Below are 27,949 nucleotides of genomic sequence, written 5' to 3' on the forward strand. Positions count from 1 at the left end.
TTTGACGCCGCAGTGACGTGTCAGGCCAGAGAGTGTCAACAGTGCAAGTTGTTTACAAGAAATAAATATTGATATTGTTAAAAAAATGAGGGAATTTAAATACGACGTTATTGAATTAATTCATGCTGTACAAGAACGTCCATGTCTTTGGGATAAGACGTCAGAAATATATAAAGATCGACTAGAAAGAAGAGCAGCATGGGAACAAGTATTTACCTTATTAGAGGAGAAATACGAGGAAATGTCGTCACAAGAAAAAAGATTTACTGGTTTGTATATTTTATTTGACATACATTTCCAAATATTTACCATTACACCATCCGTCACGATTTTCTACTCCGTCACGGAAATCAAAAAAAAAGCAAATGCTTGATTATTCTAGTGCTCAAATGTTTGCTAGTTAAAATATAGCAGGCGCGCATTTTATTTTAATAACATCACTTCTGTTTACATTTAATAAATTAAAAAAAGTTTATAACTTAGAACGGATTGAAGATATATTAATATGAATAATTTTCAGGGGAACATATTCTGAACAAATGGACAAATATTCGTGATACTTTCGTTAAGTCATTGAAATCGAAAGCTGGCAGACCGCGGAGGAAATACCTGCTTTACGATCACCTAAAATTCCTTATCAAAGTAACAGCCACCGAAGAAGACTGCACAGAATACAATAACGACGAATCCTATATTTATATGAAACCTGAAAAACTCAGTCCTCAAGAACCGTCTAAGAAAAGATCAAAGAAATCCGAATACGAGGAACCGAAACAGAAAGAATACGACAAAAATGAGATGGATTTCGTTGAAGTGGATGAATGTAACGATCCTAGAATAATGAACGAGGATGAAGCGTTCTTCGCGTCACTCCTGCCCTCTGTCGTGAAGTACAATGAGGACGAAAGACTCGAATTCCGCATGGAAGTGTTGGCCATCATGAAACGGATAAAGGACAAACGGAAATGGACCAATGACGTGTGACTCAGGTTATATAGGGTGTTTGATATATTAAAAACTTATATACTAATGAGCACTTATTTGTTAGTAGTTGTTACAAGTGGCGTCCTCCGTGCTCCACTAATTATAATATATAATCCTCAGAATTATTTTTATGACTGATTATAATTAATTAGAATACTGAACCATTGTAATTTTGTAATGGCAACATTTAAGTGTCAACCTGTCTGTATTTAAAAAAAAAACTATAAGTATTGGCTTCAGCCATTTTGTAGGACATTACTGGAAGTAACGCCGAACATTGAAAAGCATATCTGAAACTGTATCTTGAACATGGTATTTATTCGTTTCTTATGTTATAGGTAATGCTCCTAAATAAAAGTACAAATGACATTAAATATTATTATTTAAAATTTAAATAATTCTAAGTCAGTGAGTGAGATTATTTGACAACTGCTATATATATATATACATAACAAAGATTATTGAGAAATAAAAAAACCAGCTTTAATAGATAAGTTTTAATGATCATTCTTCTGCAGCACTTTCAAAAATAATGTTTACATAATCACAAAACACATCTGGATTAATTAAAAAATAATGACACCTCTAAATATTAAATGTACAGATAATAAATGTTAACTTTGTTTACCAAAAATAACAAAACGTCCGCAACGCGCCGGCGATCGGGTCGTTAGTCGTGAATAATATTGAAGGCGACCGATCTGCAATACCGAACAATAACAACATACAGAAATATAAAAAAAAAACTCGAAGCCTACCACGAGAACGGCATATTTTTACAAGAGAAAAAAAAATATTTAAAAAAATTCACACGGAGTTCCACAATACTTGCACGTCGAGGTGCCTCTGTCGGATATGAAAAATCTCATTAACCGTAACACCAGGAAGATCACTAGATGTATAACTTTACCTAATAATCGCTATCTTAACTAATCGAAGTAACATCCTGAACTAGGCTCTAAATCGATTCCGTATCGATTACCGGCACACAAACATTACATTTCACTATGTTTACGAGATATCGCACGAAAAAAAATTTTTTTCCTATTATTCCCTTCAATTTATATATACAAACCACCGAGAGCAATCTCAAGAGCACGACATAAATTATACCATCAAAAAGGTAGTATTATAATAATTAAGAGAATTTATATACAAGCGACGTAATACTGTATGACTTGAAGCCAAAACACATCGGAGTGGACCGACCGATGCTGACCGATGTCGACCGATGGTGTGAGTCTACGAAAACTATGAAATAACGATTAATGACTAGACTGTCCGGTACGGTACGGTACACTCGCGGGGACAAGTGTTATTTACATCCTTACTATTAGTTAAATTCACACTAATTTATCCAAGAACCTACGTATCCATAGACATATAACACCCTTCGTAAACGTAAAGCGATACACACGCCAGGCGAATGGCTCGTGTCAATAAATTAAACGGTCAATTAAAGCTCGTACAGAGACGACGATTTGTGCATTTCCCATGGAAGTTGCTCAATTAAATAGAAACTATTATAATACAGTATAGAAAATTATAATTATAAAATATCTAAACGTACAGCGGCTATGGAAATCACCTCGTCAGTCTAGGTTTATTGAGAAGGGATATAATATTATAACTAGTGACACTAACAGACAAATTCACATTAGTATGGCCATTAAACACTAAGAGGAGAAACTTAATCTACGCGGAGGTAACCTAACTAATACATTTTTATACAATCAATATATTATTAATACAATATGTATAAGGTTATATTACACGCAGTTTAACAAACACAGAAATGTCCACGGTCGGAGTTATGTCCAAAGAAAAATATAAGTTTTGAACTGATCGGTGATAGTATTATTTCTTTTACGATCTTAAAAATTAACAACACCTTAAAGGAGAAATCTAAACCGACAATAAACTTCAACAAAATTAATAAAAAAAAAAAATCCTCGTAGAATTTGAACAAAGTCTAAGTTTATTGTTATATACAAAACAATGTCAACAACATATTTATATTAAGAACCACGTCTAGGTAGAGATCGCAATCAGTCGCGGATGTCCTTCGTTAAAAATATATCCGCCATTTTTATCACTATATGTCTTTAATGTGTTGGGAAGTCCACGTTGGGTTTTTTCTGCCTCGACTTTTTCGGCCTCAGCGGCGCCGGGGAACCGTTGCAGCAATGACATCCCCTTTTAACCACCCCACGACCGGAAGCCCTGCGTCTCACTTCCATAATATCCGGTGACCTTTCACCCGCCCTCGTCTTCCCGGTCATACTTCTTTCCATGCCCTCTATAGAATACAAACGTTTCGCTGGATACGTCCGTATAGGATGTGCGTCATCAGCTGACGAGCCATCAGCACTTCCGCTCATTTCTATGCCCCTGGCGTCCTTTATGACCGAGTCTAATCTCATATGTGTACCCAAACCGCTGGAATCGGTGGAATTCGTTTCTTCGTATGGGCTCTTGCAGCATTTTTCGCTGTCACTGCTAAAATCCAAAGGGCGTCTGCTCTCAGATCTCTCGGACGCCGAGTTCGACTCCCAGTATAGCTCGTTGTGGGGTTCTGGTGTCGAGTTTCCGTCATCCACGTCACCTGCCATGGACTCCAAGGTGGCGTCCCTCGAGTTGTCCTCCGCTACCATCTTGGCGTCATCCCCGGCTATGAGTCCTTCCGGTTCATCCATCCACCTGTTGTCTCGTCTTTCGTCCCAGCAGACCCGCCGGATGACCTGTGTCGCGTTTCCTGTTGAATGTACGATCGCGGAGGCTGTGTGTGTCAGATGCAGTTCCCTGGTGTCGTTGATGACGTCATCCCTGAAAGCCTCTCCGTGGCTTATGACGGTGGGAGGCGCGCTAACTAGTACGGTGGCGGGGGCGCGGGTAGCGTGAAATATCGTCGATGTTATATGACGACCTTTCAGACCGGTGATTGTGAAAGGCTGGATCTGTAACGTGCATTTATAAATTATATTTCGCTCCATACATACTGATATATATATATATGTATATATTATTCTAGTATATCGTGTATGTAGTTAAGTGTCATAATATATTTTTTTGTGAACACTGATTTTACAAATGATTATTTAAAAACTAGGATTGTAAATCTTATGAAAATATAAAATAGTGTAAATAAATTGAAAGGCTTTATTGACAAGAAAAAACCGCTAACCTCTCCGTCCTCTGTGGGTTCAGTGTGGAAGGTTGTGTTGGGATGTGATCTGGCGAACTCCTCCTGGTCCAGGGCGATGGTGGCTTGCATCCCATCCTCGCTGACGGTCACTATCCCCTCGTCAAGGCCGAGGGTCACCCCCAAGTCTTGTTGGTCGTCTATTTCCTGTTGTAGAAGGTGGTCCGTGGCTATCTGATCGTCCATATCCGGCTGGGGAATCCCGCATTGACTGAGGACTGTAGGTTGAGCTGGAAATATTTATTATATTATAAATCTAAAGAAATAATTAGATATATTGATTCGAAATATAAATGAAACAATTTTAAAATAAGATATGAGATAAAATGACCCAATAATGTAATCAACAATGTCTATTCTTACGTGTGTGTGAATGTTGGTGTGCCTCATGAGCTGGCGAGTTACCAAACAATAGTTCAGCCTCCGGGAACAATTCGGAAGCCGATGGGGAGTCCACGCCGAGATCTTCACACTCTTCGGATAGAGATTTCTGTGAAAACATAGAACCCTGAAGCCCAAGGTTGCTATTAAAATAAAGGAAACAAAAAATAGATATTTAATGTATGGAAAAGATAAAAGTAAGATTATGACAAATTAATATGATCAAGAAATAAATTACAAATTAATTAATTACTGCAAAGAAAAAAAAGAAAACTCATACAATAATGTAAAGAAGAAAAATTCTAAAACGTTTTTGTTACTCATGCTAGGAACAGGGATATGGAATAGAAAATACTATTACGATATGAAAAAAGAATTGTTTGTAACAGAAAAGAAAATGTTATTTGTTCTATTTAAAGCTATTTATTTTAATTGCAACACTACCTGCAATCTCAATTCGTGTTCCAAGATGGCGTATTTGTGCCGCATGGCCGCTGCGTGTGCGACGTGCGCGAACCGATGGTGGCGTGAACCATCCCGTCTCTGAACCACCTATTAATATATAATTAATTATACACAACATTTACTTTATTCATATGGAAATTTGTCAAAACAAATTTAAGAAACTAAAAGACAGTACAATAAGGACTCGACTCAATTTATCATTTGTTTTCTTTACAGTTTATAGAAATTTACGATTGATAAAATATAATTTTTATGATAAAAATATTAAAACATTAACCTTCTTGATAATAGAGTGGTACGAAAACGATAGAAAATATATATAAGAACATTTTTGTATGCCAAGGAGGATGATTTGGACACGTTACGAAGTTAACAATCTACCCACAATATTGATAAAAATTATAGACGATAAGACTACAACATTTATTAAATCATAATATACTTGAAACTAAAATCTAATAACGAGTTCCTTTAAATGGAAATGATTCACATGCACGATGGATACATATCGCACTTGTCTATGGATAGAAACGAGGAACAATTGCAACATGCAAAATAATACACATTTCACGTCTGGTATCGGCTCAGGTATGATAACGACTGAAGAATATTCATAACAAGCAATCGAGAATGTTCTCAAGGATACCCATTTGCTGGTAAATGAAATTATAAAATAGAAAACATAATAACAAAGACTTAAATGATTGGAAGACACTTATGAGACTTAACAATATGATTTTTCTTCTTTTCGGCGAAAGTATGCCATGTATAGAACATAGAAGCGACAATTTTATATTCATTGAAAGCTCTCTAGATTACATTATCATTATTTAAGGCGTTGTACAAAAGCAAGCTTTAAGCGTCGGCTCTGAATGATCGATGAAAGCCTTATGCATTTAATATATAAATTATGTCCGTATATGTTATTTATTGATAATTAATTGTAAGATCCACCAACTGATGTCGCGTCTATATGAACATAACGGCAAACTAACACCGAAAGAAAGAATGGCAAAGGATAAAAGAAACTTGAGGCGTGCACGTTTACTAAGAGGCTTTCTAAGTCTGAGGGGGCGACGCCTGTTCTAATTTACGATCACCTGGTGGTAGGCCTTATCGCCGCAATCTGACGCGTCAATATCGTATGCGCAACGAGACGTATCATCTTGTGAATCGATGATGTACGACTTTTTCGAGTCAATGTCGAACATCTTATCAAAAATCCTTTGCGCCTCCATATCAGGACTGTATCGATCTGGTATGGCGTCCTGAAGTTCAAAATGCGCATCAAACACGTATCATCCTGCTCTTCGAATATTTTACGGACAATACTCGCGGTCCTAGACTTCAAATATGATATAGAAATACAGATTTAACAAATATTATTATCGATATACTTACGAGAACGGTTCTGTCCATGTTTTCAGTTCGTACCGTCTCTTCGTATGAATAGTCATGTGGGTCTGCTGATGACGGAAGATTCCAGGGTTCCGTATCTTCTGGACTCGAATCTCGTTCAGGTTTCACTTCCTGTGTTTCTCGTTCCGGCCACGGCGAGCTGGTAACCCTGGTTTCAACCAACTCAGGCGGTGTCGAACCTGCTGCGTGTGAGGCTGTACTGTCTGGAGGCTGAACAGTCGTCGTTGCTAAGTTAAACGTGTGAATATTATGAAGAGCCGCAGTAGGCAAACGGACATGTCGAACGCCAGGGCGAGCCAAAACAGGCTTTAAACCAGCCGGTCCAATTAGACGTTGTAATAGTAGTGCATTTGTTGTACCACCCTCTCCACCGACTGTTAAAATTTTAGGACCTCGATTTGTTACTATGGCTATTTGCTGTCCGCCCTTGACCATGGATACGGGCAAAAGGTAATTTGCTGGCATTAGTACAGCTGTTGTTGGTTTGCCAGAAGTGCCTCTCGCGACAGTAATCGTTTGACCATCCGCAACTATGACATTCCGCTGTGGTTGAGGCCTAGGTTGTGTGGGTGTCGAGGGCTCATTGTCAAAGGTTAGTTTTCTCACTACTTTTCGCGGACTGTCCTGTGGTGAATGACTATCCATACAGCTTTCGTTGCAGTCACCTTGTGAAGTCCCACAACTGCTGTCTTCAGAGCCCATCGTGCGACAAGTGTCTTCCCCGAGAACGGGACTCATATCGCGCATGCCGTGACGCCTCGAACCACTAGAACTTTTTTTACGTTTTGAAGACCCTGGATTTGATGGAGGGTTTGTTCGTCTTCTCGGTGCTGGTTTATCTTTATCCGGCGAGTTTTCAACTTGTTCTTTATATTCGGCCAGTATGTATAGAATCCTTTGGGTTGTTTGTTCATCTTCTAACGGTTTTTGACTGGAAGTTTTAGGAGGAACTGCATTTATTTTCATAGCAGAACTGGATGATTTAGGTCTGGATTTAGATTTAGAACTAACTTTTGCAGCTTTTGGCTGGCTTGGTTGAGCCGAAACATCGTTGGATGTCGACTCACTGGTTACAGTGTGAGGAATTTGGATATGTGTTGAAGAAGAAGGTGATTCTACAATTCCTGAAGAATCTGGTGATCGTACAAAGGTCGTGTTGGGTTTTCTGTTTACATAAGCAACGTTTAAAGACTGACTATTTCCAATTGAATAAAGGACTTGCTGCGTAGACTCTGTTACTGTAGATGTCACAGACGAACCATCAGTAGCATCTGATGATGATCCATGTAACTTAGCGAACACATTGTTTGGAATGGGATTAGGTTGAACTGTACTCCGTTCTTTTACTTGTTCCAACACCATATCGAATTCCCGAAGTTGTTCGAGTGTTGACGTACTCATTTGTGTTTCAGAAGACGACTGGCCTTCAGAGGTCACTTTTACTTCTCGATTTGTTTGAGCTTGCGGCAAACGAATGTGCTGGCTAAGAGGTGGGGCTGCAGTTAGAACAAGTTGTTGATAGACAGGTTGATTTGCACCTCCAATAACATTCCGTTGTATTTGAAAAAATGACGGTCTTACCACTCTTGCACCTGATACCATTTGAGGTGTTTTGCTTAGCATGGGTAATTTAATTCTCATCTGAGTCAAGACTGGTTGGTGCTGTGTTGCTCCTGACTGTCCATTTTCATTTGTCAGTCCTGTGTGATTGTTTCCCTCGTCACCTGCGCTCTCTGAATTTGAATTATTCTGTCCATGAGGTACAATTTTTATAATAGGCGATTCAATATCATTTTGATTTATAAATTTTACTTCACCTTGGTGTTTTTGATTATCGTTATCCAAAAGCTCGGTGCTAGGTACAGTTATTAAATTAATTGTTTGGCCTCCTCCAATATTGACTGGTATTTGGCGTGTGTAAATAACGCCGCCGTGCATTGTTTGTATGTTCATGGGAGTTATAGTTTGCTTTATTTGTTGAACTAAATTTGGTTGTGTCTGTGGGGTTTGAGCTGGGGATTTTCTCAGAAGAAGTGGTGGGCTACTAATTTGGTTGATGTGATCAATGTTCATTGTATTATCTGTACATTCAGGACTCTCTGGTTCAGAATTGATTGATGATAAGTGAGAATTATTTGTATCCAAGTCCATAGGCTTTTGATTATCCTCTTGAAAAACTGGTTTACCAAAAGCTTGATTAAATTTTGGTAAAGTCGTCGATTTTTCAGGTACCGTTTTGTTAGAACTTTGAATAAACTTTGCATAGTTTTCTTCGTATACAGAACGAGATTTAATTTCATGCTGGGGATTTCCAATATCCTTGACTTGTGTTGAATTACTTCCATTCGATGTGGGACTTAAATCTTGGCTATCCGATTGTTTTGGGTTGTTCTGTACATTAGACTCAATTGGTTGCAATCTTAAAACCATGCTTCTTTGATGTGGACTATTTAGTTGAATGGATTTTCCATCAGTGGATTTACAAAGAAACTGTACCATCTTTTGTTCATTAGTACCTTGATTATTTGTAAGATTTGTTACAAGATTTACCCTCTTTATTAATTGTCCAGCTGTGTTATTTTTTTGTGTTCCTGTATTAACGATATGAAGAAGTTGATTACTTCCGGCCTGCAAGCCAGAATCAAGTAGAGATAATCCTCCGTAAGAATTTTGTCCTGGGTTCGTATTAGAAGTGGAATTTGTATGTGATCCTTTATTTTGTACTATGTGCAACATAGGTGCATTAGAATTATTAATAACTGTATTTTGAGCGTTATCTACTACTGTAATTTGATTTCCATTTGTATTTTTACTTTGAACTATATGCAATACTTGAGAAGTTAGAGATGAATTTGTTGTAGACTGATTATTAGACTCTTCAGTAGTCTGATTTAAGTTCGTGGGCAATATTTGCGCTAGAGCTTGTTGAAAACTAATTGAATTCATAGCAGACTTAGATAAGTCATTTGGTGAAGGTGAAGCGTCATCAATTCCTTCTTGACATACATTTTGATCAGTTGTTTCAGTATTGTTACTTATTTCCGGAGTAGTTGTTATGCCAGCAGCGTTCATTGCATGAGCAATTTGATCTGTTTTCTCCGAGGAATTGTTGTGTTCTTCTTGTTCAGGTATAAAATCACAATTACTTTGTATTTCTTGATCGTACATAATCTCTGGGTTAGTTGGAGTATTCAAAACCTCAGAATTATCAGAAGAGTCATACGGGTATTCTACGTTATTAATATGTTTATTGACTAATGATTGTAAAACATTGTTTTCGTTACAATCATTTTGAACGCTCTCGAAATCAGGTATTTCATCTTTGATCTCTGTTTTAATTTCTGTTTCAACAGGAATGTTTTCAAAATTAAAGGACGCTTTCAAGGATTCTTGGGCTTCAATATGACGTTCATACTCTTGAACTAAAGGAAAGCGGATATCCGCAGTTGTCAGCTCGGTATATTCAGTTTTTATAGGAGGTTGGGAATCATCTTGTGGACTATTTTCTGCTGAACACTGCGAAGGACTAGCATCTGTTACTTGAGTTACTCTCGGATCACATGTTACAGGATTTTGAACTGCTGCACTAACTGGTAATTGGCCTACTTGTACTATTTGTACAATACATTCGAAAGGCGACGGCTTAATAAATTCGGGACTAGTCAATTCGTAAGGAAATGTATGCGATATATTATTTTTATAAGAATCTTTTTTATCTAAAAGACAACTGTTATTCAATTCTAAAGCAGTATTTTTGAAGAATGATCGCACTTTTTCTTTCAGTTGAATGTAGGTTACGTATCGTTTAAATATATTTTTCTGTTCTTCATATTTATCGGTCTCAGTTCTTTTTTTCTTACTTATTTCTTGATCTTTGGACATTAAAAACGGCTGAGCTTGTTTTACGTCCGACAGAGTCGCAGCCGAAAATTTTGAATTATTATCTATAACTTCGGAAATTTTAATGACTCTGTCGGACCCCTCACCAAAACCCATTCTAAAATTATTTTCATTAATATTACAGGTAACGTATTCATGATTGTAATTGTAAGTTATTTCTTCAGCAAATGTTTGTTTCATTGGGTCGAAAGGACTTTTGTAAACGTCTTCATCTACAAAAAGTAAGTTTTTAAAATCAGTCTGTTCAGTATTATCAACTGTAATACCTCTTATTGGCCACGATTTGAGCAAGTTGTTAACATCTATATATTCTATATGAAATGGTCTTGAATATGAAAATGTTACAGAACTACAATAATCAAAAAGGCGTTTATATTCTTTGCTATATGCCAAATCATTGATAGCAGATATGGTGAGTTTTGGATAATCAATATTTTTCCCTTTGCGGTATTTTTTTCCGTTATGCAAATCACCTACATCAATTTTACGTTTTAGATTTCTTTTATATTTTTTATCTTTCGACATATGAAAGTCATCGTCTTTTAATTTTTCCTTTATATATGTTATCTTAGGCAAAATAGTAAAACTTAAAGCTTCATCTTGTTTATCATTGATGTTAATCTCTTCCTTTAATCTCGTTTCCAAAATTTTACTTTTTAAATGATTCATTGCTATTTTGGATTTTTCGTCAACAACGTTACCAATAGATTCATTTTCTTCAATCAAAGAAGTTCTGTTAGCTATGGGAAAAACATAACATGTACCTACAACAGGATCTTCATAAATTGAACCTTCTAATACTACTTGGGAATCACCTTCGTAGACTAGAGTGACATTTTTTTGTTTAGGCCTGTCGTTACAAATATTTACTTTAAGTTCTTCATGATTTATATCTGACAATTTCGTTTCCGGTGTAAAACATTCGGCATTATTTCTATCCGCAGCGCATACTGGTTTTATTTCAACGTCTTTGTTTTCACTAAATGTTACTTTTGCATCTTTACATAAGTTCATACTTTCTGGTTTTGTTTTTTCTTCTGCAAGAATGATATTTTCAAGAATCAAAGAATGTAATTTATTATATGGTGCCTTTAAATTAATTTCTTCATGTTTATTTATACACTTACTATCGTCACCTGTTTTTTCTTCAATGTTAAATGATTTTTTCTGGCTTTCAGTTTCCTTACTACTACACGTCTCTTCTAATAAGCTTAAAGTTTCATTTTCATTTTTTTCTGCGCACTCGTTGGATAACAGTTCAGAGGAATCACTACTATCTAAAATACCTTTGCCACTAGTAGCGTTATTAGGGGGCTTTTCAAAAGGAACAAGTTTTTCCTCCTTTAGAGTATTCTCAAGAGAATTACGTTTTTTATTTTCTGCCAATCTCGTTATATGACATGCACCATTAAGCTCTTCTTTTTGTTTTATTGAAAAATTGGTAAAATCTTTTATTTTTGGTTGCTGTTTATTATCCAGTTTACCATCAAAATGTTGATAAGTTGGGCAGCTATTTACAATTTTGTTTATCTTTAATATATCATTTATTTTATTTGGTGAATCAATTCTTACATCTTCTGAAGTCCTGAAAGTCTTAGGTATCCCACTCAATATTTCACTTGTTGAAATATATTTATCTGAAATTCTGTCCATGTTGAAATCTTGTGGAACAGCAACTTCTATAAGGTTTTCTTTTATTTGCTGTATTTCATTCAATAATTGTATATTACATTCATTCTCTTTTATGTTATGAAGTGCATTGCAATGTGTTATACGCTTATTACAAGTAGCAACTTCAATTTTATCGGCCAAGACTTCAAATTTTGAATTCTCGTTTGGTTTGAGATTTGATGTTAGAATATGATTTTTATCCATGTTAATGTTGTGACGTGGATTTTCATTACTTACGTCCATTTTTAATTCACTATCACTTTCGATTTCTTTTGGGAGATGGTGACAAAATAAGTTATTTTCATTCTGCGTGTTCAACGTCAAAGTGTCCGGAGACGACTCTTTGTGTTTATTGTTTTCTTCATATCGTATATTAACAGTGTCTTTTTGATCCAATATATTTAGACTATTGTTGGAATTGGATTGTAATACTTCTTCGCCACTTTTGTCTGTTAGATCGTCTAAGCAAGTAATGTCATTCTTTTCTCTCTCCATATTATCTGATATTACAGAGGGTCTTGGGTCTGGTGTCTGACTTTTATGTTCTATTTTATTTTCAATAATATATTTATCGTCATTTGCATGACTAATAAATTTGGTGCAATTATCGACGTGGCTCGGAAGCGTGTTTTCAGTAACTTTGAGCATATTATCACAACGAACATTCACTGTACTACCATTTTTCGATTTTGCCTCATTGTTTTTAAGTTCTGAAAATGGTAATTCTTGTGAACTATATTGATCTTTCTTTCCTATGTTGTTAATAGTATTCTGTGCATCGTTAACGACTTTTTGAGATTTCGAAGGTCTAAAAGAGTCTTTAATTTCAGATTTATTCTTGCAGAGAACTGGAGAATTAACCTCTTGCAAGCAGCCCATACTAGTATTTACAAATGAACAACAAATTTTCTGTAGTGATACTACGTTTTTCGTCGAAAAAAGCGTCTTTCTTTTACGTTGTAGTTCTGATAGGCGATCATCAATTTTATGATCTGTTGTCAAAGCAACTTGTTCATGTAATTTTGAAATTTTGTTGCAGTTATGACTTACTCTTATACCATCCAATTTTCTCTTTCTAGATAAATTTGAAACTTTCTGGCACTTAAATCTGTCTTCTATAGTTTTTAAATTTTCTAAAATGTGGCTATTCTTCGTTAATAAATCCAAAGTAAGTTTAATAAGACTATCAACTTGTTTATATTCATTCAATACAAAATGAGATACATCTGATTCTGCTTTAATTTCTTTATCACTATCACAATCGGTTGATATGTCATCGGGTGATAGAATTACGTTGTCGACTTCAAAAGAAGAATATTTTGAAATTATGTTCAAGTCCTTCGTTAATATTTTACGAATATTTAATTTTGTTATCAACCAATCAGCACGACAATTTGATGCTATTAAACCAGTTACTAAATTAATGTGATTAAACGTGCTGCTATCCTCAAAGCAAGTTGATTTAATATTACAATTTTCTATGACTGAAGGTGATATTCTCAGCATGTCGTTTTCAGGTGTTGATAATTCATTTAAAATCGACTTTGATTCGGCACTCTGTAAATATTGTTCACATCTTGGTGCAATCTTTTCAACTAGATTTAAAACTTCTGATAACTGCCTGTTCTCTAAACCATGTTGATATTTAAAATCAGAACTTTCAGTTTTATTCCGATAATAATCGGCTAGATCAAGTCTTACTAAATTAACATAACATTTTCTGTTTTTTATTTTTAGGTGTTCGTAATCTTTAACAAGTTTGTCACATTTTTCAATTTTCAAAGAGCACTCTTTTAGTTCAAACTCATTTAAAACGTTTTTTGTTTCACATATGTCAGAGTCTTGCACAGATTCTGGTTTCTTTTCCTTAATTTCTTGAGATGTGGAATTGAATTCAAGATCATCATTTGAATTTTTCGATTTTGAGGTATCTAAACAATCCTTTATGGTGGTGAAATATAATTTCTTAGTTTTTAGTTCAACAATTTCATTTGATGAGTCGTCTAGTTCAATAAAATCTACAACATGTTTCTGGTCATCTGATGTTAAATCATTTGTACTTTCAACTTTATTTAAAGTATCCAGACCAATTCCTGACTTCCCTTCATTTCGTTTTTTACTATTTAGGTTGTTAATTCGCTGTAATTTGACTTGACATCTCTGAGATAGTTTTCTTTGATGTTTCCTAAATAATTCTGAATCCATCGAAGCAATCTTAAAACGACCAAATTGCGTTTCAAAATGTTGCAGCGAACAATCCTCGTCGTCATCGCTAATTAAATTAATAGTTTCTGGATCATCTTTGGTCACATAGGACACGTCTTGGATTTGTGTTTTGACGAATGAAGGGCGATCTTTAGATTGAACAGATATTTGTTTAATATTTAAAATACATTTTGTACTGCTATTCATCTTCTCCCGTAACATGGCTTTAATATTAGGATCTTCCAATATTGACTCGACATTAACATTTACTTTACCAGAAATAGTAGCTTTAAAACTGCCATTGGGAAGTTTGATACGAATATATCTTTTTGATGGATCACCTTCTAAATTAGGCAATTCATCGAACAAAATTTTATCCTTATATGTCTTTTTAATAGCCTGTTTACTGTCAATCTTATTGAAATCACAAGCACTTTTTATACTGTTACACAAATCTTTGTTACTTTTTTCCTTTGACTTGATATCCGTGGAGTTCACACTCAATGTCGAATTCTTCTCTATACTCTCAAGAGGTTTATTACTTTTACATTCCTCAAGAATTTTGTTATCTATATTTTCTTCCTTTATTTCGTCCATATTTTTAAAATTAGATTCCAATCTTCCTGAGCCGTTGTTTGTAATAACAGGTATCATTGTAGACGCATTTTTTTCTTTTGCATCAACATTCATATGCGAGTCAAATATATTATTATCGTGTTCGCGTTCACTTGAAACTGAAAGGTCATTTGACTCAAATTTTGTAAGTTTATTGTCAATCATTTTACATTCTTGCGATTTTGTATTGACATCTCCATTGTTTTTTGAAGATATACCTGTTGCTACTGTCACATTGTTAGTTTTCGTTAATGCACGTATATTTTTTGCTGCAGTCGCATTGTTAGGTTTCGGCATTTCATGTGTATATTTATGAGAACTTTTAAATTTTTTTCTTATACGTTTTTCGAGTTTCGGTTTCCTTAAATTTGAAGGATGGCAGTCACTCTTGTCTTTTTTCACAACTGGTAATGAATTTGATGACCGTAATAAAATTCGTCGACATGCTGGTTTAGGTACTTCTTTATTTGTGCATTCTGTGATAGACCGTTTATAAGGGCTACTTTTACTTTTCAAGTTTGATGTTTCAGATTTTTTTTCATATTTTATTGGTTCATAACCAAGCGGAATGGGCGCATCAGAGCAACGATGTGTAGTTTCTCTATTTAGAATACGTAATCTTTTTTGGTATATTCTACTCAATTCCTCTTCCTTTGGTACATTCGATGAATTAATTTGTTCTTCTTTATCATTTTCCTGGGGTAACTTTTGCATCATAGTTTTCTGATAGCATTCTTGTCTATTCATTTCAACCACGTTATCAACACTGACGCTATCTTTAGCTATTTCATTTTGACCTGCACTTTTATTTAATATATTCAATTTTGTTGTATCCTCATTATCAATTGTCAACTTAGGCTTACAAGACGTTATGTTTACGTCTGAAATTTTTAAATCCGCTGTTCGGTTACAATTTACAGTATTATCGCTTTTCTCTTCAGTATGAGTTTTATGATATTGAGAGCCTAAAGAGTTTTTTAAATTCGTGTCGTTTTCCTGGCGTGTTTTAATAAATTGAATTGTTTTAGATTTCATATCTGTAATTTCGTTCTGAAAACTAGAATCACATACTAGTTTTTCAGCAACCGAATCATAGAGTTGCGAGTTTGATTTATTTAAAATATTTTTATCTCTTTGAATCGTAGGCGATGTCTTGTACTTAGTTTCAGATCCAACATTTGAAATATTTTGAGTAACTGGTACGGTGACTGGTAAAACAATAGAGTTTTCGATCAGCACAGGATTCACGACTGGAGCTGTTGACTGTGTGGTATGATAGATAGCTACATTTGGAACTTGGTTAACAGCAAAATATGCGTTTTGATTATAGCTTGAGACATTCCCGTGGACATTTGCATCGTCGACATGTATGGTCTGAAAGGGATCGTAAATATAGTCGTTACTAATCAGCATAACATTTGTATTGGTTTTCCGTTGTGGCACAGTCAAAACTACCCTTGTGGAATCCAGAATATTAAAACGGCTGTTTTGTACGGGTGTATTGATGACGTTCCTGGTCTGAGATTCCATTTTCACGGTTAATTCGTCTGTTTTATTAGACGAACTGTTAGCAACACGAACTGCTTTATTCGAAAAGCAGGTATTTGTATCTTTAGGCGTAGACTGACAAATATTTTTTATTTCACTTTGTTCACGATTTACAGAGGCAGTCTTATTTATAACAGAGTAATAGTTAATATTATTGTTAACTTTTCCGGGAGCGACAATTGCTTCGTTGGAAATAATTTTTAATTTTGATTCCGCGTTGTTTGTATTTGACGTACACTTATTTCCTGGCGTTTCTGCCTTATAAGCACATCTTGAAGGTTCTTTGGAATTTAAATCAGATAATTGATAAGAATTGTTAAATATATCAACATTTGTTTGAGGTTGTATATGTAAATTTTTGTTCAAAACTGGATTTGATTTCTTAGATTCGCATGTCTGTGGCTGATTTTTATATTTAGCTGTATTCGACAGGGAAATGTTATAAATTTCTTCATCTGATAATTCACCTATTTCTTGGCGCAGCTCATCGTCCATCAACTCCTCTAGAAGATCATAATCAGAGTTTTTTATGCCAGATATAAATGGATCGTTACGATTCTGAATAACACTTGGTAGTGGCTTGGTTTGGCTTTGTGAAACATCTCTTTTTGATAAATCTAGAAGAGATTCGAAAGATATTTGTTGTGTTTTTTGTGCCACGGGTTTTTGATTTTGATTTGTTTGTGTTTTGGGTGCCGCAGCATTCTTTATACTTGTTTGAGGCTTGCTGCTAACTGCACATTGCTTATGGTTTGTTTTCAATTCAGTAATTTTAAAACTTTTAACTGTTGGGCTCATCGTTTTACTACTATTTTTTTTCTGGTTCGCAGCATTGCTTTTAATAGTTTCTTTCGTAATATTTGTATTAGCTTTCTTTTCATTTTGTATATTGGACGTCTTTAGATAGCATCTTTCAAAGGAATCTTTGTTGAGAGCAATGTCAAGAGCATTAGGTCCAGTTTGATACACTCTGGTTGGAGTCTTCGTTGCTAAAATAGCATCCATAACACTTTCCCAATCACTGCTCTGTGTCGAATTTTTCGTGTTCTTACTCGGTTCCTTAACTTTCCGCACCTTTTTGGTTTGAGAAGTATTTTGAGTCTTGGAAGTATTTAATGCCGATGACGAAACAGGTTTCTCATTTGTATTCTTTTTTTCAGACACTGTTATATTTGTTTTTAAGTTGATTGCGTTGGAGTTCCTTGCAATGGTATCGAGACTAACAATTAAGGGCTTTTTATTGTTTAATGTCGAATTACTCTCGACAACGCTCTTTGGAGTAACAGTCATAGATTGTGTTTTATTAGAATTTAATATCGACTTTTGACGTAATAAGTTCAACACGTCGTCTTGATCTTTCTGCGACAAAAAAGATTTCCCAGCCGTTGACGATGTTACTAATTCGTTAAATTTTATATCACTTGTAGTTATGACATTTGGTATAGACTTTTGACAACCACTCGAAAGTATATGTGATATCGGTTGTTGACTTCCAACAACTCTTAAAGCTGTCGTCGATTGTGCACACGGATTTGCTTTGGTGTCTCTCTTTTCTAAAATAATTTTATCTTTTGTATCTTGGGGTTTTGTTATATCAATTTTTGATATAAAAATGTCCCCTTTTGGCTGCAGATGCTGTAGGTGTTCAACTGGTTTACCTTGAACGCATTTATTGGGTGCTGTTTTGTCAATTGTCGGCTTTAGTTTTTGGTCACACTGTTTGGTTTTAAGGTAACTCATACGTGCGAAGGTTTTAGGGACATTATCAGGTTTCTTTGGAATCATTTGTTTGGGACAGTGATGCGTAGATGAAATTTTTGTTTCTTGTTTGTCGTTGGAAGCACCAGCGTTAATACTGTCTTGTAAATCTTTAAGAAAATTGTGAAATTGTCGTTGGCTAGGCGAGTCTTGCTTGTTTGTTATCGATTGCGATATATTTTGATTACTTTTAGATGCAATATGATTCACGTTCTGTTCAAGTAATTTTTCTTTACTTTCATTATTTCTCTGAATTAAATTCGGTGCTTTGTTTGAAATACGTTGCGGAATGTTTTGGTATATGCTGCTGAAGCTCTCAGATTTCTGTATCTGTTGAGGCTGATGACTCGACATCGTAGCTTTTAAGAAATTTTGAAATTGAATTTGACTAGGGCTGTCAACCACTTTTTTCACTGCTGTTTTATCTACTCCTGATTGCAATTGCTTTACGAGTTCATGGTGCGGATTTCTGTAGGGTGATGGTTTGCATTGTGTGGTCTTTTTGGGCGCTTTCTCTAATTGGCGATAATTAATGTTCATATGGTCATTGTTTTTATATGGTTCAATCTTTTTCACACAAACCCCAGGGACCGAGGCTTTTGTTTGGTCAGTTGGTCGGTTAATAACTGTGTTTGAAGACAAGAATTTCTCAGCAGCTTCATTGATGCCGATTTTATCTCTGTTAAACGCTGTCTTCTGCAGAATACTGTTAACCTCATCTTTAAGAGCGTTTAACTGTTTTATTTTCTCTTTAGGAAGAAACACTTTAGGCGCGTTTGTTGATGTTATATTTTGTGAGTTAGATGCTGGCAGTATAACATTATTTTGGGATGACAAATATCTCGGACTAACTGATGGAACCGAGCTATTTTGGTTCGATGAAGGTATTTGTGTGTGGGTCTCAGTTCTGACATCATTAAGATTCTTGTAGCGCCTAAATTCAATTAGTTTCTTTATACTATTCTTGACTTCTTCATTAACAGTGTTTACGTTCGCAGCTACATATGCATTTCGGTAACCAGGTGCTACGTTATCACCATATATGTTAGTTACGCTCTTTGATAAAGTCGACTCAATAGGTTTAGTTATTTTCTGTATATGGTCGTTAAGGTTTTTTTCCGGTGACTTAATATCCTCCATAGAAAAGAGACCATCGAATAACACGTCAGGGTCATTGCCCTCGGAATTTAAGGACGCTATTGATGACTTCCCCTGACTGTCATAGTCGCTGTCGGTTACGCACATGTTAATATTGACGTCGCTGCTGAGATTTCTATTGATATTTGAATATCCAGCCACTTTCATGCCAACCAGCCTGGACAACGAACCACTCGGCCTGTTGACTGGTTTTACCTGAACATCTTTATCTTTCTTCTTACGTTCTTTACGCTCTTTTTTCTTTTGTTTTCCAATTTCTTTGTTTGTTTCTTTTATATCTTTTGTTTCTTGCTTCACATTTATCTTTTCTTTCCTTTCTTTACTATGCGGCCGTTGTTTCTTCTCGTTTACCTTGTTTAAGTCTAGATTGAGTGGATCTGATTCCTCCTCTGAGCTATATTTTATTCGTTTTGTTTTGGTTTTCTTCTGTCGATGAATCGTCAGTGGTAAGTCTAACGCAGCGCTGTCGCTCTTACCTGCTTCGTCCGAGGCGACGTCTTGCCAAATTTCTTCCGGCTCTTCTTGGAATTCGACCAAGTGTTCGTAACCTGAAAATTCGGCGCAATTTAAGTTTGAGCGTATATATATTTATATTACACACTCTACAGAAGCTTAATTAAAAACAAACATTCCATATATGGCTATATTAATAGTAATATATAATAAAATTTTAAGTCACTAAAACCACAGTCTATGTATAAATTTATGTTTGATTCCAACTACAAAACCGAATAATCTATCATTTAAAAAAATATATAATTACAGTCTAGTAGTTATTCCTACTGTATTGTATTCTTATACATATCTAAACAGACTAGGGCACTTTCTCTATATTTAGAATATTTCCGTATCACTCAAAGCGATATCAGACCCCTTATTGAAATGGAAGGTAAATAACCTTTCTCAATGCCGTAGAACATATCGGAGTCATCATCTTGTTCTTCAGGTAGATGTTGGAAGCTGCGAGGGTCAAGGTTGAGGTATCGGAGTTCAGTTGTAAGGGCCCGAGTTCCACCACCAGTTCGTTCCATATATGTTCGGCAGTTTTCCAACAATTGCTCTCTGGAATAAACACTTAATAAATACATACATTCATGCTATATACTGTATTTCACTTAAATGCCTGTTCTAATGTGAAGGCAATAAATAAATTACGCTTATTATATTCTGTTAGTAAGTTCGTTTATGTCAGAAAATGTGCTAAGATGTGAATTACGTGTGGACTATTACGACTGTAATGTATTCTGTACATCATATGCAAAAGTAAAGTCTTTTTAGTAACTAGATATTATTTTTAAGAACCTTCATGTTAATATAAAAATAGTACAAACATCCAAGTGAGATTTAAATTACCTAATAGTATTACAGAAACATGTTGGGAATATATATTTTTAACCGACTTCAATAACTGAGGTTTTCAATTATTTTTATGGTGATATTATTTGTATCAAGTAACAAACCTATCTGTATCCCATGAAAGTGTTTTGACACGCGGTCCGGATATCAGAACGGAGAGATCTTGACACAGTTCTGCCCCAAGTCCCAGAGCTTCGCCCTCAGCGAGGATTGCTGTTGATAATACATTAGCCTGTTTCTGTGTTTGCTTGAGGTTGAGCGTCTCTGATGTTTTCACCAGATTCGTCTGTGTGCGACTGTCGTTCGCCCAGCTGCCGTACTCAGAGCTAGATACCTCTTTCGTTTCTTGGATATCCTAAAATTAATAGTTATATAGCATATAAATTTAATTCTACTATATAATAATTATCGATCGATGTTATCAAGTACAATGATTTAATTCATACATCTAAATTTAGTGAGAACTAAACAGAACTATTCTAGATAGGAAATGTTAATTTGTGATATTCTTTTTCAAACAATTAAATAATTGAATAAATGATAAAGAATAGTTTTTCTTTTAAAGTGTAAAATCACTTGAATTCGTAACACTTCATATATATATATATACATATATACATATATATATTATTTATACTCACACTTTGTAAGGGAGCGAGTATTGGAGCGGCCTTCACCCTCTCATACATTTCGGCAGACGGATGTACTGAGAATGCTGTCAATATACATTCACAATCCAATCTCTTACTGTTCGATAATAGCTTACCCAGCTGAGTAAACCAGGTGGATAGAGTTTGTTCAGTAGATCTGGCTTCAGATTCCTGGAAATTTCGATATAATAATTAATGTAATAACTATTTTTTTGGAATAGAGGAAAAAAATATGTAGTGATATGCAATGTTTGAAACGAAAGTTATAAATAAAACAGTAAATATAACAAGTTGACAAACCAACATTGATATATAAATCATATCATAGCGTTCATTACCTTTTCAGTCTTAATTTTCAGCCTTTCCAATTCATTCATGCCAGCTGTGATTGCACGTACGTACAACTCACAGACAAAGGCAGTCTGTTCATTTTTGCACTGAAATAAATTAAGTTTTCATTTAATAAAATGAATTTTATTATCAAAAAAGCTGAATAGACATCTTGAATAGTTCAATTTATACAAACAGTATTGTTAAATACTATGATGTCAAGTGTAATGTAGGTAGATAATTTTATTATATTAGGTCCTGTCATTCAGTCTTGTTACTTAGCACAATATAAGTGCACACATAGTGCTAATTTAAATATAGTTTTACTGAATAGTACAAGAACTTATGTTATTATTACCTGAGAATGTACAGCCTCGGCCAATGTATGGAGGTGTCTAGAGGTAGCCGCGGGTGCTGCTAGGGCTGCTGCTGCAGGAGGCAGTTTGTCAATCGGCAGGAGTCTGACCAAGGAACTGGCGCAGCCGTATAGAGATACAAGCGCTGCACCCGTACATTGCGGCACTACCATACATCTTGCTATAACCACCTGGAAAAAATTGAATGGGATGTTAGAAACATATAACATATTAATACTAAGCTATTAGGATTGAATTAGCAATTTTTTCTTTTATTTAAATTTTGCATTACTTTGTTTTATGTTTACAGGGTGGTAAAGGAGCATCTTGTCAAATTATGAAAAAAAGTACTTGAAGATTTATATTACTCACAAATCGATTATTTGGAATTCAAAAAAGTTAATTTTAAGCAGCGAAAAAGTTAATTTTAGAATATGTTCCACTTGAAACTAAGAGATTACTCTTGAACTAAGATACGATTGAATAGAAATTTTTGAGAGGAAGAAATGACTATGGAAAAAATATTTTAATTTAATTTGCATTCTGCAGCTTCCTTCTCGTGGCTCATACATTGCATGCAACTTTTATATCTAATTCGCCATAACCTGCTTGAAACCATATGAATGTCACATAATTGTGTAGATTACATGAGTGAATAATGCAAAGATTATGTCAACAAATGACTGCTAAATAAACGCTAATAGCAGCGAAACACCTGTATAAGACAAAAATACTAAATTAAAATACCAACAATTCCGTGTCAAACCAGAGTCCAAAGAAAAGACCAAAATAATTTTGTAGCCAAGAAAATAAATTTAATGATAGTGTTGATATGGACACTTTGTGAAAAGGAGGTTGGCTTTAACATTCATATAATAACTTAATAAGACTAAAAGAAAATTTTTACCGTAATTAAATTGAGAAAACTTATCATTTTGGCTGTAAAGTTATAACACATTTATTTTATATATAATGTAGATATCCTGTAGTTTTGCGTAATTACATAATATTTAATTGAAGTATAATCCCTGACTTTAATATAATTTTCATACGTTAAAGATCTCAAAGATCCTGATACTGAACATAGTTCATTAACTTTTTAAGGATTCTATCATTATATTTACCTCAGCAACTAGTGTTGCCGCTTCTTTGGCGTTTTTCCATAATTTCTTTTCTCGCGGATACAACTCGAGCCGATTGTGAAGCCGTTTGACAAGTTGATAGCCATTGTGGAGTGGGGTTTGTTTAGCCTGTTTGTAGCAAACACAAAATTTAAGCATAAGCATACATCTGATGTATATATTGTAATATATCTAATATAGTCATCAGACATATAGTATTCTATGATTGACATTGGTAGATTTAGAAGAAATTATATTTAAAAACTTACCAATTCAATACATCTGGACCGCAGTTCACCTTTATATAATAACACAAATTCAATATCCGTGATAAGATTCCAGACATCATCTGTAAAACCAGCCTCCTTCCTTAGAACCTTCACAAAGTTTGAATCTTTGCTGGCTTGTTCTGTGTTATCTGTATAAAAATAAATGGTATTAATATTTTATTAATTATGAAACAAAGAAAGTTACATATCAGTGTCTTGCTATATTAAAAAATAATATTTATATTTGCAGAAATTCAATTTTTTTAATACTCATGGTATTATTTAAAAATGCTAATCAATATATGTTACTTGAATAATTTTCAAAGAGTAATGATGCTGATTTATACTCAAATATTTACATGACAAAGTACATTTCATTTATAAAATGAAATACATATATATAGTATTTTAATGTCCACATCCAACTTATATTATATATGCAAAGGTTTGTGAGGATGTATGAATGAATTTGTGATTTGTTTTTTTTTTTTTACACAAAAACTACTAAACGCATTTTGATGAAACTTTACAATTATGTAGATAAGAAATCAGAATAACATGTGCTGTAACTTATGCAGTAATTACGTGTTCCAATGAGATCACGATACATCCCAAACAGTTGTATGTACTATGTACTAAGAAGTAACATGACACAGACTATATAAATATTAAGTTTATAAATGTTGCTGATACTCTATTACCAGAATTACAGTTTAAGCAAACTCTATAAATATCTCTCTGCATCCAATTTCAAATTCTGTGCGGACAAAGTCTTTGACAAATATTAGTATAAATATATACCTCCAGCCTGTAATTGATCGACAGTAGTAGCCCGAAGTCTATTCATGACAGATGTTGCCAGTAGTAGAGCGAGATCGTCGCATTTGGAGGCAGCCAGCTGACGAAGACGCGTCACAAACATCACAGCACGCTCCAACTTCAGCCATTCTAGAACTGAACAATGATATGTATATAAATGGTTCATACAACAATCATTAATATTTTTAATGTTAAGTTGGAATTTGGATGTAAATTACTACATAAAAAATAGGTATATTATCATCTACCCACTAGACTTGAACTTGTTTGTGAACTGTGTAAGAAGTATGTTAAAAAAAACCTTATTCTATGAACAGAATTACCTTCTTCGTCACTTGGTTGTGTTCCTCTAGAATCCAGTAACGCCTTAAGAACACTGTGTCCCCACGGATTTGTCAAGGTGCTCCGAAACCACAGTGCTCTGTGCTGTAGCTGGTTCTCCCATGACGGACTCCATCCACCTTCTCTCCTAGATATGGCATTCTGACATTCTTGTATGAACTCATCTATCGCTTCTTCCAGCCATGTATGGTGATCTTTGCTTTTTGGTGACTGCCATTCTGTCTGTAATTAATTATTTTTCAAGTAAAATAAGACATTTCAATTAATATTTTTTTTTAATTAAATAATTCTTTAGTGGTCAGAGTTAACTAATCTAAAGAAAACTGAATGATACACATCAACAAGTCAAAAAACAATTAACAAAACAAATGACATTTATGTATTACAAAATTATCCAATATTTCAAGTACCTAAATAGACTAGAAAGCTACTAAGGTAGGTAATGAAAGTAATTTAGGCTTCATATTAATTGATTTAAAGACAGAGAAAGCTCCAAATTCAGCTTTGCTTATTATGCCATTCTTCTTAAATCAAAGGCAGATTTACAAAATATTTTGTTCAATATAAAGGGCATAGTCCTATGGTAGTTCCGACTGTAGTCAAGTCAGGATCTGATCTAGGGGTCTTTGAGGATGTAAAAGGATAGCGAGTATCTCAAAGAATTTCTAATATGGGGACAAAACCGCAGGCAGTAACTGGTATATAATAAATATAAAGTTATGTGTACAATGTGTATATTACCTGTAGTATTGTCCGAGCTGTGTGCTGTTGAAGCCAGTTGAGAAGATGGATCTGTGTTGTGGGCGCCGAGTGCTGACAAAGGCTGTGCACGCGGCGCCACGACTCGCAGAGGAGTCGCGCACGCTCTTCGCCGGAACAATCACCACTTAGGCGGGCTTCTAGCGACTGAAGATATATATTTTTTTAATACAAGCTACAATAGAATATTTCTTATTAATTTATAGTGAGGATATTCATGGAAGGTTAGTCTGTAAGGCTTCTATTAATATATTATTGTTATAAAAGATATTTGATATAACAATAATTTTGATAATATTACATTAATAACTTTTAGTGAAGATGGAAGTATGACAGAAAATATCTAAAATACTGTATGTACTTCAATCATTTTATGCTTATAATATTTATGGTTGGGAAAAACCTGTTTATTTATGTAAATTTGTTACATTTATTTGGTATAATATATTTTATTTGCAAGGTTTAAGGTTAATTTTCAATTATAATAATAATAGGCTTTATTAAAATATTTTAATTTACACATACATATATAATTTTATTTAACTAATAAAATTATCAACATATTTTATTACAATATGTTTCATGTTAATGTCATCAACATTTAGAGATTTAAAATTGAAATAAAAACATAACATTACAAAGACTTCACAATCTGCTTCAAATAGCAATCATTGATCTTCAAAAAAACAAGTGACAATATTTAAACCAACTCTGTGATTTAGGACAATAAGATCCCAAAATGTTTACATTCTGTTAATCTAAATAAAATCTAAATAGTTGCAAGGTAACAATACATCGTTCAATCAAAACATAAGACACAACAGTAAAGCTATTTGTAAATAATATTAACATGCAACACCTGGAAACTGTCATTATAGTATAGAATGTACGATGAAAAGAGACCTAACACTTTTGCGAGTATTCATTTAAATGAAACTAATGTTTTTGGATTACTACTCATATTTTATTATTTAAAAAAACCATGTTCACAGCTGCTTCAAAAGTAACCGAAATGTCGGGAGTATGTAATTTTTAAAATAATAAAATACATATAGTAATCCGAAATATATTAGTTTCATTAAAAGGTATGACTGGACTAGTATGAAGCATATTATAACATTTAAAGTTATTCTTAAATATAAAATGAATTGAGAAACTTATATGGCTATATCTCAATGTCTTTATAGAAGACATCTTGTAAATAGTATAAAACCTGACTAAATGAAATGGACAATCAACTGAATGTAAGAATACAATAGCTGAATAAATTAAACAACTTCAAAGCAATATTTAGGCAGCTTCAAATATTGACAAAATATTTAATTCTGCATATTTTATTTGTATTTTAATTAAACTATTAACTAAACATCACTAAAGTTAAAAACATTTTCACATCTTATAACTAATATTCTAACATACTTAATACTTGAAATAATTTTATTGTGATAAAATTTACAAATATGCCTATGTAAAATTGTATTAATACATTAATAGTAACATTATGTTTGAAAGTATATAAAAAAAATCCTATGCAAGCAAAGTTTAATTACTATAGGCTTAGAAGATAACACATATTCCTAATGGTTTTAATTATCTTAAATAGAATGACAATAGATACCAAAAATATTTTATATATACACATACAAAGTTATAATTGAAGTTATATAAAATAAATTATACTATAACAATATAGAATTGTTGGAAATAATCCCCACTATTGGCCTCTTTATGTAAGCATATGATCATTGGTGCTTAAAAATAATATTTAGACTACTTAATTAACTTTACTATATATATATGTGTGTTCTCAACAATTCCATATTAATATATTTATATTACTAAGATAATTTAAACAATTAGCAGCTCACTTAATAATTGAAAGATTCTAGTGTTCTATCAAATAACAATGATATCATCCATCAAGACATAAATATATATAAATATTATGGTGTTATAATTTGTTGGGAATACGTGACATTACGATGAAGAAGTATGGCTGATATGTCAAAAGTGATATTCATGCATTAATAATCGTGTGACTAGAACGGAATAAACTACGAAATTATGAGAAGTAACATAACCCTGGCATTTAACAACTAATTTTTCTTTAAACATAAAAGTGAAACCATTTCGTTGAAAAAGATTCATTTTCAATGGAGATGTAAAAATATTTATAACATAAAAGTCAGGGTATACAAAATGGCAAAAAATTGTAAAATTCTTTAATCTTATATAAATTTATTTCTGTTTCTTATTTGCTTTCATTGTAAATATGAAAATATTCAAAGAAATATAGAAAAACAAGACTTTGTAGGAGACAAATATGGCGGACCTGTAGTGGACTTTACGACCACAACGGCGTCATATTATTTATGACTAAAAGAAAGATTAAAGAAAAACACTTACCTTGTAAAGTTCAATAAAATATGTTTTGCTTTTGGGGCCACTTATTTGATTACTTTTCACGTCTTTTCCATCATTTGTAGAAGTCATTTCTCAAGAAAATATCGCGGAGAGACATTTATGCGCTTGTGTTTTCGTAAAGGTGCTGTCAATTGTCAGTTTTGTACAATGTTGCTAGTGAATGCCTAAAGTCAGAATAATGGAATGAGACATAGATATATAACTAATAAAGTAGAAC

The 27,949-nt window shown here is 33.9% G+C and overlaps 2 protein-coding genes across 8 annotated transcripts; one reads left to right on the plus strand and one right to left on the minus strand.

The window, feature by feature from the left end:
• On the plus strand, positions 1-2,933 carry LOC116775925 (uncharacterized). The gene is made up of 2 exons (XM_032668979.2): positions 1-269; positions 521-2,933. The coding sequence occupies exons 1-2, from the start codon at positions 86-88 to the stop codon at positions 982-984; spliced, it is 648 nt and encodes a 215-aa protein (XP_032524870.1). The 5' UTR covers positions 1-85; the 3' UTR covers positions 985-2,933.
• Positions 1,467-27,875, minus strand: LOC116776059 (uncharacterized). 7 transcript variants are annotated; one of them, XM_061524249.1, is made up of 18 exons: positions 27,715-27,875; positions 25,291-25,455; positions 24,531-24,771; positions 24,190-24,342; positions 23,389-23,537; positions 23,123-23,248; positions 22,001-22,189; positions 21,651-21,749; positions 21,304-21,483; positions 20,767-21,017; positions 20,205-20,368; positions 11,479-19,854; positions 6,434-11,388; positions 6,133-6,300; positions 5,012-5,119; positions 4,550-4,694; positions 4,169-4,416; positions 1,467-3,941 (listed from the first exon to the last, which is right to left on the minus strand). In XM_061524249.1, the coding sequence occupies exons 1-18, from the start codon at positions 27,799-27,801 to the stop codon at positions 3,090-3,092; spliced, it is 16,656 nt and encodes a 5,551-aa protein (XP_061380233.1). In that variant the 5' UTR covers positions 27,802-27,875; the 3' UTR covers positions 1,467-3,089. The 7 variants fall into 7 exon arrangements, 5 of the variants coding, with proteins under 5 accessions (XP_061380233.1, XP_061380232.1, XP_061380231.1 ...); XM_061524248.1 differs by having other exon boundaries at positions 4,550-4,676; positions 6,434-19,854; XM_061524247.1 differs by having other exon boundaries at positions 6,434-19,854.
• Positions 27,876-27,949: the final 74 nt, after the last annotated feature.

The sequence above is a fragment of the Danaus plexippus genome, chromosome 24 (genome assembly GCF_018135715.1).
Source record: "Danaus plexippus chromosome 24, MEX_DaPlex, whole genome shotgun sequence".
NCBI lineage: Eukaryota > Metazoa > Arthropoda > Insecta > Lepidoptera > Nymphalidae > Danaus > Danaus plexippus.

Excerpts from the sequence above, each read along its gene's own strand:
- LOC116775925 (XM_032668979.2), top strand. The coding sequence starts at position 86 with ATGAGGGAATTTAAATACGACGTTATTGAATTAATTCATGCTGTACAA. Across the intron at positions 270-520 it reads ACAAGAAAAAAGATTTACTG|GGGAACATATTCTGAACAAA; the intron begins GTTTGTATATTT and ends AATAATTTTCAG.
- LOC116776059 (XM_061524247.1), bottom strand. The coding sequence starts at position 27,801 with ATGACTTCTACAAATGATGGAAAAGACGTGAAAAGTAATCAAATAAGT. Across the intron at positions 23,538-24,189 it reads CGATCAATTACAGGCTGGAG|ATAACACAGAACAAGCCAGC; the intron begins GTATATATTTAT and ends ATTTTTATACAG. Across the intron at positions 5,120-6,132 it reads GCGATAAGGCCTACCACCAG|GTGGTTCAGAGACGGGATGG; the intron begins GTGATCGTAAAT and ends ATATATTAATAG.